This window comes from Monodelphis domestica, chromosome 6, assembly GCF_027887165.1.
Source record: "Monodelphis domestica isolate mMonDom1 chromosome 6, mMonDom1.pri, whole genome shotgun sequence".
Classification (NCBI taxonomy): Eukaryota; Metazoa; Chordata; class Mammalia; order Didelphimorphia; family Didelphidae; genus Monodelphis; species Monodelphis domestica.
In genome coordinates, this window is record NC_077232.1 from 58,346,154 (window position 1) to 58,360,223 (window position 14,070).

General features: G+C 39.4%; 1 protein-coding gene across 2 annotated transcripts; it reads left to right on the plus strand.

The window, feature by feature from the left end:
• Nucleotides 1-8,951: 8,951 nt before the first annotated feature.
• PTH (parathyroid hormone) lies at nucleotides 8,952-12,772 on the plus strand. 2 transcript variants are annotated; one of them, XM_007497132.3, is made up of 3 exons: nucleotides 8,952-9,774; nucleotides 11,895-11,985; nucleotides 12,155-12,772. In XM_007497132.3, the coding sequence occupies exons 2-3, from the start codon at nucleotides 11,900-11,902 to the stop codon at nucleotides 12,429-12,431; spliced, it is 363 nt and encodes a 120-aa protein (XP_007497194.1). In that variant the 5' UTR covers nucleotides 8,952-9,774; nucleotides 11,895-11,899; the 3' UTR covers nucleotides 12,432-12,772. The 2 variants fall into 2 exon arrangements, with proteins under 2 accessions (XP_007497194.1, XP_056658016.1); XM_056802038.1 differs by having other exon boundaries at nucleotides 8,952-11,985.
• Nucleotides 12,773-14,070: the final 1,298 nt, after the last annotated feature.

Genomic DNA, 14,070 nt, shown 5'->3' on the forward strand with positions numbered 1-14,070 from the left:
TAAATTAACTAATGAAATAAAAATTTCTAAAACTTTGGGGGGGGGAAATGATAAAATTTTTAAAAATCATCTGACATTCAAAGTTTTTCATAACTTGCTCCCCACGCCCATTCTCCACCTTTCAACCATCCTAGACCTTAGACATACAGACCTCCATACTCCCAGATCCAGTGACACTGGCTTCCTTGCTAGCCTTCAAACAAGAAACTCCATTTCCCAATTCAGGGTCTTTATACTGGTTGCCCTCCATGCTCAGAATTCTCTACTCTCTCCTCATCGCTGTTTTCCTTGACTTTGTCAAGTCCTAGCTAGAATCCTACCTTCCACAGGAAACTTTTCTCAGTCTCCCTTTATTCTAGTACCTGACTTCTGGAGATTGTCCCCAATTTATCCTGTATGTAATGTGAGTTTGTTGTCTCCTCCATTAGACTATGAGGTCCTTAGGAGCAGATATTATTTTTGTCTTTTTTTGTATCAGAAGTGCTTAGCACAGTACCTGACACATCTTATTGCTGTCCAGTTGTTTCAGTCGTGTCCCATTCTTTGTGACCCTCTTTAGGGTTTCCTTAGCAAAGAGCCTGGAGAGGTTTGCTATTTCCTTGAACAGCTCTTTATTTTATTTTATTTTATTTTATTTTATTTTATTTTATTTTATTTTTAAACCCTTACCTTCCATCTTGGAATCAATACTGGGTATTGGTTCCAAGGCAGGCAGAAGAGTGGTAAGGGCTAGGCAATGGGAGTTAAGTGACTTGCCCAGGGTCACACAGTTAGGAAGTATCTAAGGCCAAATTTGAACCCAGGACCTCCTGTCTCTAGGTCTGGCTCTCAATCCACTGAGCTGCCCCCAGCTTATTTTATTAATGAGAGAACTGAGGCAAACTAAGGCATAATAATAAATATATATATATATATATTGATTGATTGATTGACTATAGAATTAATAAAAGCCATCGTAACTCAAATCATAGTAATATTGATTCACAAATCTCTTCACACATACTGCCCCACTTTGATATTCAGAACAACCTGGGGCAGGAGGCTACTAGGTAACACAGTAGATTTGGAGCCTGGAGTTGGGAGGACCTGGGTGCAAATTTGACTTCTGACATTTTGTAGCTATTGATCCTGAACAAGTCACTTAGCCCCCATTGCCTAGCCTTTATCATTCTGCTGTCTTAGAGTCAATACTTAATATCAATTCTAAAACAGAAGGTAAGGATTTAAAAAAAAGCTTTGGAAGTACTGCAAATAGTGTTAACTATTTTATAGACAAGGAAACTGAGGCACAAAGAAATTAAGTGACTTGCTCAAAATCACAAGGTTAATGAGCCATAGAGTCAAGTACTCAGATCCAGGTCCCCTAACTATAATTCAGTGTGACATAGAGAATAAGAATGAAAGACTTAAATGCTGTCATTGCTATTGGCAACCTCCCACCTTCCAGGATAGTACTAGAGAAAGTCATTTGGATAGTCCTTGTAGATAGCCACCTATACCTGTAAGGCACAAAGTCAGACACATACACATATACATACATACATTACATGTATTATATACACATATATTATATATATATATATATATAGATGTGTGTGTATAGTGGCATAGATTTATAGCTCTCCAAAATACATGCAGAAAACCCTTTGCTCCTTTTCTCAAAAAGAACTTTGGGGGGGGGCAGCTGAGTAGCTCAGTGGATTGAGAGCTAGACCTAGAGAAGGGAGGTCCTAGGTTCAAATCTGCCCTCAGCCACTTCCCAGCTGTGTGACCCTGGGCAAGTCACTTAACCCCCATTGTCTAGCCCTTACCACTCTTCTGCCTTGGAGCCAATACACAGTATTGACTCCAAGATGGAAGGTAAGGGTTTAAAAATAAAACAAAATAAAATAAAAAGCTGTTCAAGGAAATAGCAAACCTCTCCAGGCTCTCTGCTAAGGAAACCCTAAAGAGGGTCACAAAGAATGGGACACGACTGAAACAACTGGACAGCAATAAGATGTGTCAGGTACTGTACCAATCACTTCTGATACATAGGATTGATTCTATGGTGGAAGGTAAGGGTTTGGTTTTTTCTAAGTACTTTGTTTAGGGGCAGCTAGGTAGCTCAGTGGATATGGAAGGTCTTGGGTTCAAATTTGACCTCAGATACTTCCTAGCTATGTGACCTTGAGCAAGTCACTTAACCCCCATTGCTTAGCCCTTACTGCTCTTCTGCCTTAGAACCAATTGGTTCTAAGATGGAAGATAAAGGTTTAAAAAAACAAAAGTACTGGGTATCTTGAATATCTTTAAAATAGCAATTTAGTTGGCCAATTCCTGCAAATGATTTCCAGCCAAAGGAGACAGAGAAAGCAGTAATCATGTTCTTCTGGGAAGACTGTCAATATATCGTCAAGCTCACCTATAAAATGAAGGATAATTGGAAAGTCAGATGACTTCTCAGGGCTTTTCAATAATATTGAGCAGGCTTATTTTTTTTTTAAGTGTGTCCAGGCATATAAGTTACCTAAAGTGTGGCACATATGCAAAACCAAAACAAGGAGGGCTTTTTTGTGCCTGAATGCTAGTGCAAATAGAAAGAGGGCTAGAGGAGGGGGCTGAAGGAAACCCACTTGGAATGTGGTAGCGAGAGGGAGAAAGTGGGTTCTAGTAGACACAAGTGGGTCTCTACACTACCCTAGCATTGACTGTGAATGGACAGATGGCTGATGGCACTGAAGAAGAAGCAGCTCTTGGTGCCCTAGAAAGTTTGATTGACGCCCAAGGACAAAGGACAGTCACTCCACCCTGTTTCTAATTCTGTGTTTATGGTGTACCACAGAATCCTGGAGTAGAAAGAGGTTTTCAGAGGTCATCTGATCCATTTTCCTACATCCAGGCAGATAACTATCTATACAGTGATGCGGATTATTCTCTTCTTAAAAGATTTCTAGATACCACAGTTTCTCAAATTCTCTCAGTGGCTCCCCCCTCCCCCACTCTTAGAAAGGATTTCTTTTTCTTTTAAATTCACATGAATTCATTCTTGCTTTTACAATGTTCGACTTAATATAAATAAATTAAAAGTTTGCATTAGGTTGAAAAAAATAATCCACTTAAATACAGAACTGGGGAGACATGGCCCAACAAAAGTTTACGTAGAAAAGATTAGGGTCTGCTCTGACCAGAAATTCCAAATTTGGGGTGTTAGTTGATGGAATATGAAGTGGCTGTCCAAAAAGGTAAAGCAATCTTGGGTTGCTTAGGGTCCAGAATAAGGAAGGTGATGGTCTGTCTTGGCCAGAACACATCAGGAATAGAATGTTCATCTCTGGCTAACTTACTTTAAGGAAAACCTCCTCAATGGACTGGATCCATAGGAACATTACCAGGACATCAGAACAAGAAACATGGTGTGAAAGTTACAGGGAAGCCGACTGTGGCTTAACACTACATAGAAGTTGTGAAGGTCATGAGCACTCCAACAACACCTATTTGAGTCTGGATAATCAGGGAAGTGACTGAAAAATTCAGTTCTTACATTTTTCTAGAGCTCATGAACCCAATTCTCCATGCTATCTCTCCCCTCTCCTCCCTCTGCCTAATGTCTCTGTCCTGGAGTCTGGGAGACCAACCAGTTGGGATGAAATGGAATGACTCCATCTTTATGTCCCAGCTGGTTTGATCATCTGCACACAAAACACACTGATATGTCTTAAACTGTTTTAGAAACAAAAGTGTATCAAATATAAATTGACTTTGGTAGTTATTTCACACATACGTGAAGGATTCACTTACTTGGGGTGAATTTTCATTCCACCAGTAGAGAACACAACCCCTTTATATCTTGGCAGATTCTCTCTTTGAATTACCATGACCAGTAATTTCAGTATTTTGCAGCAAATATGATGATGAGACTCTCCAGACTAAGGCAGGTTGGGTCTGGGACAGTGTACAATCTGCCATTGCTCTGATTCTTGAAGCCCTTCTAACTCAACTATGTCTGCTAAACTTCAGTGGCATAACCTTTGAGAACCTAGGGTCCTCCTCCACACCACAAGGAGGATTTCAAATACAAATAAAAAGGAGGAAGGGCTATAATAGTAGAATGAAAATTCTAATACAGAAATTACAAATAGGATGATTTCAGAAAAATCTAGAAAGATTTACATAAACTGATACAAAGTAAAATGAGTAGAACCACAACATTGTACAGTGACAGTAATATTTCTTGATGAACAACTGTGAAAGACCTAGTTATTCTTAGCAATGCAATGATCCAAGACAATCCCAGAGACTCAGGAGGAAAAATGCCATCTGCCTTCTGAGAAAGAATTGATGGAGTCTGAATACAGACTAAAACACACTACATTTCACTTTCTTCCTACTTCTTTTTTGGTTTGAGGTATTTTCCACAGAATAACTGATATGGGAAAATGTAAACTCTATATCAGATTGCTTACCATCCTGGGGGAGGGGGGTGGAAGGATGGGAAAGAGGGAGTGAAGGTGGGAAAGAGGAAGCGAATTTGGATCTCAAAACTTAAAAAAATGAATGTTAAAAAATTGTTTTTATATGCAATTGAGGGGAAAATAAAATGCTACTAAAATAAATAGAGAGAAAAGGAGATCTGGCAAAAAAAAAAGTAGGAGAAATTCTAACCTGACTTGGAGAGTTCTCTGTCTTTCAATGACCTAAGGGAACAGTCCCCCAACCCCACATATTCCATGATCAATGACTGAGAGCAGTAAGGTAAAGGCAAATTCTGGGCAGCCAGGTCAAAATTTCAGGCCCCCTTTCCCATAGTAAATTATAAAATCTTCAGAGTCAAGGGCATCCCTGATACATAAAGCTCAACCTTGCAACATATTTCTAGGCCAAAGCAGCATTTATACCTTGAACTGAAAACCTTTCCCCAATAAATAAACAAATCAAATACCCATCTCTTCTGCCATGAGACCAAGAGAGATACACATCTGAGTAATTAATTTAATTGTCTAAATCAACTTCTGGTTTTAAGGAGTCTTCTTTGGTAAACCATATTTTCAAGATTCCCTCCCATTCCCCAAAAAGCTATTAATGAACTAAAAATAAATTTAGTCAAATGTCAGATGTTATCTGACAAGGCACTAAGAGCTCAGTAGTTAATCTAGATAGCAATTATTGAAGAAAACAAAGAAGGTGATAAAGTAATAGAAAAATGAAAGAGAAAGCCATTTGTTAGTGCCACCATTTGGGAGATATTTCCAGATGCTAGAGCAGTATTGACTAGAGCCAGGGTAGCAGACATCAAGATGGACATAGGAAATACTGGCAGAATACAGAGAAGATATGGGGAGCCAAGGAGACCATTATGGAATATAGTAAACTGTCCAATTCTAGGTTGATGTAATAGTAACATAGTGCTCATGAGAGATGGACAAGTTGAGTAAGATAGACAAAAGGAAAGTCTCTTTTTTTTTTTTAACACAGAAGTATTTTTTATTCCACTCTTAATCTGGACAATGAGCATCAACTTCTTGGAATCTCATTTTTCCTTCCCCCACCTTCTCTGACATACAATACCAGTTCTGTACATAGGGGGAAAAACAAACAAGAAGATACTTCCAAGGAAAACATCATTCATATGGTGCCACTGATGTTTATGAGATCTCTTAAGGGCACCATATAAGTCCTAACCCCATTTTGAAAAACAAACAAACTGGTCAAATAAACCAATAATTTTTTTAATGCAAAAAAGTCCAAGTGAGAAAAATTCAAGAATCTGTAAAAATTTTATATTTTTTAAAAAATATTATTTAGTAGCAAGTAGTAAGAAGATAGATGTAATGTCTTCATAAATCTGTAGGGATGAATTACTGGATCGATTTTTGAGTTCTTTGTGATGGAGATTACCCCAACATGGTTTCACCCACTTTCATATAATAAAGAATTCACAGATATATATATATATATATATATATACATATATATATATATCAGTATCTAGACTCTGCATTTTTTCTTTCTGTGGCAAACTAAACAGTAACAAATCAGCTTTTATATATAATTTTGTCAGTAATTTCACAGAATTTGAGAGTTAGAATGAATCTTTTTGGTCATTTAATTTATTCAATATAGGAAAATAATCCCCACTATAGCATACTTAACAACTGGTCATCCAGTCACTTGCTTGAAGACCTCCAATAAGAGAGGGAACTCATTACCTCCTACTTTGACCCATTCCTTTTTTTTAATTTTTTTTATTTTTTTAAAAACCCTTACCTTCCGTCTTGGAGTCAATACTGGGTATTGGCTCCAAGGCAGAAGAGTGGTAAGGGCTAGGCAATGGGGGTCAAGTGACTTGCCCAGGGTCACACAGCTGGGAAGTGTCTGAGGCCAGATTTGAACCTAGGACCTCCCATCTCTAGGCCTGGCTCTCAATCCACTGAGCTACCCAGCTGCCCCCGACCCATTCCATTTTTGAACAACTTTAATTTTATTTTTTCCTTATATTAAACTTAAGTTTGTGTATTCTGTTTTTTACTACATCTATTCAACTTATACCCATTGTTCCTAATTCTGGCCTTGGAGGCTCAGCAGAAGTCAAATACCTTTGGAATGAATCAAAAAAGTATTTGTTCTTTGCTATGCTCCAAATGGGCTGTGTTGGGACACAAATATATGACAGTCTTTATTTACTCTCAAGAATCTCTATTCTTGGGGGTAGCTAGGTGGCACAGTGGACTGAGAGCCAGGGAGGTCCTGGGTTCAAATGTGGCCTCAGATACTTCCCAGCTGTGTGTGACCCTAGGCAAGTCACTTAACCCCCATTGCCTAGCCCTGACCACTCTTCTGCCTTGGAACCAATACACAGTATTGATTCTAAGACAGAAGGTAAGTTTTTTGCTTTTTTGTTTTTAAAGAAGCTTTATTCTTCATTTTGTCCAGAAAGGCAACACATAGAGGGAGTGGTGGCTACAGAAGGGTGTGTTTTGCTCCAAAATTAATATGGATGTTGAGTAGAGTCATAGAGCAATTAATTGATCGTCTCTCCATTAGCTCAGGTGGTGTTGATTAGATTACTACTACCACAACAAGATGTTGGAGGTCAGTATAAAACATCCAACCCAGCAAATAAGATGACAAGGTGAGCATGGTCAGGGGTACCGCAGAGGGTGATCGGTGTGCCCTTAGGAATACCTGTTTGGACTGGCATGCTAATAAAACTTATATTCATCAGTATATGTAACCAAACCTTATTGACTATTTAATAATATAACCATGTATCGCTGTAGGAACAAACCACCATCCTGGCTACTCATATTGGTGCTCACAACAAAGTTCCCTCTTTTTATCCAGATGGAGATTTCATATCCCCTTCTGAGGTGGTGTTTGGGCCAATCAACATTCCCTCAGGCGAACACAAGATACCTGAATTTCCAAGTGTAGAGAAAGCCAGAGTCTGTTCTAGTTTGACCCAGGAACAAGATAATGGCTGGGATCTCTTCTGGGTCTTTATGGTTCTAGCACTATCAACCAAAGCTTTAGTTCATTAGCAAGTCTTTATCAGTTATTTACCAGATATGCACATGTGCCCTTAGCAGTCAATTACCAAATTTGGGGGGTATACTCCTCATTAGTCATTGTTTAACAGTTTTATGGAACTCACATTTATCATCATCAAGCTATATCATTTAAGTCCTTATTAGAGGAAAAAACATTTATACAACAACCATTTAATCACAGAATGCAGGCTTAGATGAAAGCAGATTTTCTCATCTTAAGTTAATATACTTATTTTCACTCCAAAAGGTCTAGGGCCAGCTAAATGTACTGGACCCTCAACAATCAGGACAGCACCACTCAGGAGAGCCAATTACAAAACTGAGTAGCTTTTCTCGTCCAGGGAATTATCTCTTTTTTCCACAATTTTTCTAATTTTCCACAATTCTTCAGATACTTGAATGGAACAATAATGTTCCTCTTTTTTTTCCAGGCTAAACATCCATGGTTCCCTCAACCAGTTCTCATATGGAAGTTCTTATTTTCTCACCACCTTGATTTCTCTCTCCCAAATACTGTCCTGCTTTTCAATACTTTTCCTAAAAGACCGGAATCTGGGACTTCTGATATCTTCTGACCAGCAGAGTACAAAGGCTTATTTACTTCCCTCAATCTGGGCACTATACTTCTCCTGATGTGGCCCAAGTTAGCATTAGTGTTTTGGACAGCTATGACACACTATTGGCTCATATTAAGCTTGAAAGTACATTTCCAGATCTTGTTCTCAGGGACTATCATCTAACTAAAGTCTCTTCCCCCTCAAAAAACCCTTTGTTTTCTTGCTGTTCCTCACATACAGTCCTCCATATCCTATCTCCTTGCCTTTCCATTGACTGTCTCCTATATCTGGAATGTTCTCTCTCTTTACCTCTCTCTCATAAAATTTCCTTCTTCCTTTAAAGTGCCTCTATGGGAAGAGATCCTTCTACAGGAAGTCTTTCTTGATTTCCTCCTACCCCCAAGTCCTAGTGCCCTCCTTCCCAAACTACCTTGTAATTAATCTAAATATATATCTGTAATATATATTCGTTATTTTCCACTGTATTATATATTGTCATATAATTATTCTAAATATACTTTTATATTTTTGTGTTGTATTGTTATTATATATTACATACACATATAATTTTTCTAAACATACTTATACATTTTATTATTATATATTACATGTCATATATTATATATTGCATATGTCATATTATAATTATTCCAAATATATTTATATATGCACATGTTATTTTTCCAATAGAATTAAATCCTTAAGAGCAGTAATTCTTTCATTCTTTGTCTGTCTCCCCAGTGCCTACTATGTAGTGGACACAATGAATGTTTGTTGGTTGTTTATAATGAAATGATTAAATGTGGATTATTCCTTTTTTTCTTTCTTTCATTCATTCATTCTTTTTTTTTTTTTTTTTTTTTTTAGAAAAATGGGTTCTGAATCTACTGTTCTTTCAATGTAGGGAACACTTGATGAGAGGACGCCTTTTCATAGTGCAGATCAACAATTGTTCTGCACTATGTCATCTTAGAGGATCATTAGAGTAGAGAATTTAAGCAATTTATCTAGGGTCAAACAGCCTGAATGTGTAAGAGGTGGGGCTTGATCCTGTATCTTCCTGACTCTGAGGCTAGGGTCCTCACATTCCATCACTTCTTCAGGCTCACACAAACATACAGTATTACTTTTTCTACTCCTTCTTCATCTTCTCTTCCTCGTCTATGATCTGGTGACATGATAGCCACTCAAATACTTGCTGACTATTTTGCACTTTCAGACTTTCTTTCTTATAAAGATGCCCCGTAAATTTAGTTGTGATCATGAATCCTTGCCAGCTTGCTAGCTCTCTTTTCCTAATCTAACTTCAAATTTGCCATCCCAGTCCAGGCTTCATTTCCATTATCTAGAAGTTTTCTCTAGGATTCTTTCCTCTCCCCTCTGACCTTTTCCCCACCCCCATCTCACTTTTTTTCATAATGTCCAATTAGCTAACACCACAGAAGGGTGGACATGGGCAGATGAGGGGGTGGGTGTGTTCAGCCCCTATAGTCTGTGACCCAGAGAAATAGGAGTGACATCACCTGAAACAATAAAAGGGCTTCTTTTAGTGCTTGGAAGACCTATATATAAAAGTCACATTTAAGGGTCTTTCAGTTTAATTCAACAGCCTCCTCAAGTTTACTCAGCATTAGCAGAGCATCAGCTGCTAAGCCGAGTCCTCTGAAGAAGAACTCAGATATTCCTGGGTGAGTAGAATTTATTTTCTGTGGACTCATTAAATGATTTGATCATCAGGCAATAACTTAGGTGGTACAATTTCTTTCCAATGTCATGATGCCTTCGGATGTAAACTAGCCAAACAGAAAATATTGCCAAGCAAAAGAAAGCCTTTGAAAGCAATTCAATTATGTCTTTTGAGATGACAGATTTTTTCTTAATGCAGTAATCTAAAATCTATGAGCATTTGGCATGAAGTATGTTCCTTGAATGAAATTAGAAAATGAAGTATTCCTTTGAAGAATGATTTCAATAACCAAAGAAAGTTGAGAAAGGGAGAAATTTGCATTTTTTTCTCCATCCTTTAGTCCCACATAAAGAATACTGAATTTAAGTGTAAAAGGAATCTGGTTTCTCTCAGAAGTGATTAACCTGGAGTTTGTGAACTTTTTTTCTTTGCAATATATTTTGGTAACTGTATTTCAATATAATTAGCTTCCTTTGTAATGCTATGTATTTTATTTTATGCCTTTAAAAGCATTTTTCAGAGAATGGGTCTATAGGCTTCCCCAGAATGCCCAAGGAGTTCTAGATACAAAAAATTGATTTATACACAGTGCCACCTGAATACTGTAGACATTTGATTTTACTATCATTCATAATGGGTATCATTTTTAAAAATAATTAGTAGCTTGCATTTTAAAGATATTTTACAGCCACTCTCTAGTTCTTTTTAATTCCTCCTTAAGTCATCTCTATTAGAATCCATTGCCTTTTAAGGAGCAGGGAAACAAAGCTGCCAGAAGGGTCTGAGATCACTGGGTGAATCTGTGTCAAAGCTAAGGATCAGCAACCCTACAGCCATGTCACTATTGCCTTACTGCAATAATTAATACAGGAGGACCCTTTCAGTATAGCTCAACCAGCAACAACTTTATACTCTGTAAGAAAGGATTCAATTAAAGTGGACAGAATAATCCATTCTTTCCAAGGTGGTCTTTCAGGAATTCCATTGATGTGTTCAACAAAGGGCAGAAAACTAAGCATTTTAAAAAGCTACATAAGATAAGTGCCATTGAAAGGCTTATCATTTGGAGACGGGGTAAATGAGATGTTCAGGGAGGACCAGTACCTCTTGTGTAAGCTCTTTTTAGGGCTGCCTATCCATCTTTGGTGTCCACCTGCCACTCAACTCTTACCTGTGGCTCCAAGAAGCTGTAGTACATGTAGCAGCCATACCTTGGAAACCATCACTGCAAATAGACTAAACCAAGCTGAGGGTAAACAGCCTCAAATATGTCAGTGAGTGGGAGGGTTTGTCTACTCTAAGCACATGAAAACTTTCCCAGAGCAATAGATGGATATGAATAGTTCTTTCTAGTAGGCAAGACAATCCCATGAATGGGAGAAGTTCATAAGTAAAGGAGTAAGGATATTAGAAAAGGACCTTTCCTCAATAAATCAAACAGAAAAAGACTTGTCTCCATTACATAAAGGAGTTGTACGTAGCTCTAGGATTCTTCTCACAAAGGGTCAATGTGCGGCGCAAATGAAATTATGTAGAACACTTTGCAAATTTTACTTGTCAGTAGTTGTGTCAGGTAAGGGTGCAATGGACAGTGCACTAGACCTGAAATCAGGAGGACCTGAGTTCAAATCTGGCCTTAGACACTAGCTGTGTGACTCTGGACAAGTCACTTAATCCTATTTATATCTGTTTCCTTATCTGTAAAATGAGCTAGACTGCAGCGGTTCTCAACCTCTCAATTTGTAGCAATGAGAATACATAATGCATAGCAGGTATTTACATTCCGAATCATAACTGTAGCAAAATTACAGTTTTGAAGTAGCCACCAAAATAATTTTTTGGTTTGGGGTCACCACAACATGAGGAAGTGTATTGCGGGGTCACGGCATTAGAAAGGTCGAGAACCGCTGAGCTAGAGAATGAAATGGCAAACCACTCCAGTATCCATGGTCATACAGTTAGGAAGTGTCTGAATTCAGATTTGAACCCAGGACTTCCCATCTCTAGGTCTGGCTCTCAATCCACTGAGCCACCCAGCTGCCCCCTGTTTAGATTAGATTTTTTTTTAATGACTTGGAAGTGCTTCAGTTTTAAATGATGCTTTTCTTCTTTTCCTCTTAGTGAAGATGGTTTCTGCAAGAGATGTGGCAAGAGCCATTGTGGTCTTATATGTAATTGGCTTCTTTACAAATGCTGATGGAAAATCAGTTAAGTAAGTATTATAGCCTGGTTTGCCCTGTTGGTCATTGGCATGAGTTGTCATTCACTTTAGTTTGGGAAATGGAAAGGTGTGAGTGAACCAGTGGTTTATGCTCTCTCTTCTTCTATCTTTTTCTTTGCTCTTCACCCATTTATTCTTCCCCCATTCCCTTCCTCCCCAGGAAGAGAGTGGTGAGTGAAATACAGCTGATGCATGACCGAGGAGAGAACATGGTCCTGGAAAACAGATTGGAATGGCTGAGAAAGAAGCTTGAGGATGTGCATACTGCCCACCATGGGATCCTCAGAGCCCTTGTGGCTCCCGCAGAAGTCCAGCTCCGAAAGAGAGCAGATAGCATCCTGGATGCCAACGAGGATCACCAGCTAGCTCCAGGAGAGAAGACACTTGGGGAGAAGGACAAGGCTGATGTGGACATACTGTCCAAAGTCAATCCCTAGAGAGAAGAGAATCAGTGAGAGGCTGGGTCACTGTGGCACAGGACCCGGTGTCACAGCTGTCCATGCTGCTGATTGTCCAGGCTTTGTTGAAATTACCAAGATCCATTGGTTGTCCCAGCCCCTAACCATCTGCAAATGATGATCCTTGCAATTGGTTTATTTTACTGCATTGTTTAAACCTTATCTTTATTCATTTGAAGAGCACTTTTGATTATCCTATTTCTATTAATAATTCTTTTGAATGTATGTTTGTGCACAACTTATAACGGAATAAAATTGCACTTTCAAACCTCTCTTCCACTTCACAATGCCAAATAAAATCATACAAGAATAATGTCAAACAAATGATACCTTGTATCTGTCATCATTCACGAGCATGTTGAGTTATGACTGATGTCATAAAATGACAGGGTTCAAAAGGCCCCTAGAGGTCACCTAGTCCAGTCAGCTCCCTGTATACTAGAGAAAACTGAGGCCCAGGGAATCTGAGTGGTTTCTTCAAGGTCACACAAGTTAGTGGCAAAGCTGGAACTAGAACCCCGGTCTCCTGCCTCCTACTGTAATTCCCTCCCTCCCTCCTTCCTTCTTCCCATCCTTCTTCTCTCCCTTCCTTCCTCCCTCTTTTCCTTCCTTCCTTCCTTCCTCCCTCTCTCTGTCTCTCTCTCCCTCTGTCTGTTTCTCCCTCTGTGTCTCTTTCTGCCCCCCTCTGTCTGTCTCTGTCTTCTTGTCTCCCTCTTTCTTTCTCTCCCTCCCTCTCTCTGTCCCTCTCTCCCTCTCTCTGTATCTCTCTCCTCTCTATCTGTCTCTCTCTCCCTCTGTATCTGTTTCTCCCTCTCTCTCCCTCTCTCTTGCTGTCTCTCTCTCCCTCTGTCTCTGTTTTGTCTGTGTGTGTCTTTCTCCCCTGCTCTATCTTTGTCTTCCTGTCTCCTCGCTTTCTCTCCCTTCTTCTCTCTGTCCCTCTTTCTGTATCTCTTTCTCCTCTCTCTCTCTCTCTCTCTCTCTCTCTCTCTCTCTCTCTCTCTCTCTCTCTCTCTCTCTCTCTCTCTCTCTCCCTGTCTGTTTCTCCCTCTCTCTCTCCCTCTCTCTATCTGCCTCTCTGTTCCTACATCTATGTGTGTCTCTCTTTCTCTGCCTCCATCTCTGTCTCTTTGTCTTCCTCTTTTTCTCTCCCTCCCTCTCTCTGTATCTCTCTTACTTTTCCCTCTCTATCTGTCTCTCTCCCTCTCTCTATTTCTCTCTCTCTATTTCTCTGTCTCTGTCTCTCTCTCTCTCTCTCCCGCCTCTGTCTCTGTCTCTCTATCACTCTCTCTTGCTGTCTCTCTCCCTCTGTTTCTCCCTGTGTATCTCTCTTTCTCCTCCCCTCTGTCTCTTTGTCTTCCTGTCTCCCTCACTTTCTATCTTTCTCTCCCTTCCTCTCTGTCCCTCTCTCCCTCTCTCCTCTCTCTCTCTGTCTGTCTCTGTATCTCCCTCTGTCTCTGTTTCTCCCTCCTTCTCTCCCTCTCTCTATCTCTGTTTCTACCTCTGTGTGTGTCTCTCTTTCTCCACCCCCCCATCTCTCTGTCTCTTTGTCTTCCTCTTTTTCTCTCTGTCCCTCTCTCTGTATCTCTCTCACTTTTCCCTCTATCTCTATCTCTCTCTC

What these genes read in the sequence shown, in the direction of transcription:
- PTH (XM_056802038.1), top strand. Translation starts at nt 11,900, where the DNA reads ATGGTTTCTGCAAGAGATGTGGCAAGAGCCATTGTGGTCTTATATGTA. An exon ending in GCTGATGGAAAATCAGTTAA is followed by an intron (nt 11,986 to 12,154) that starts GTAAGTATTATA and finishes CTTCCTCCCCAG; the next exon opens with GAAGAGAGTGGTGAGTGAAA.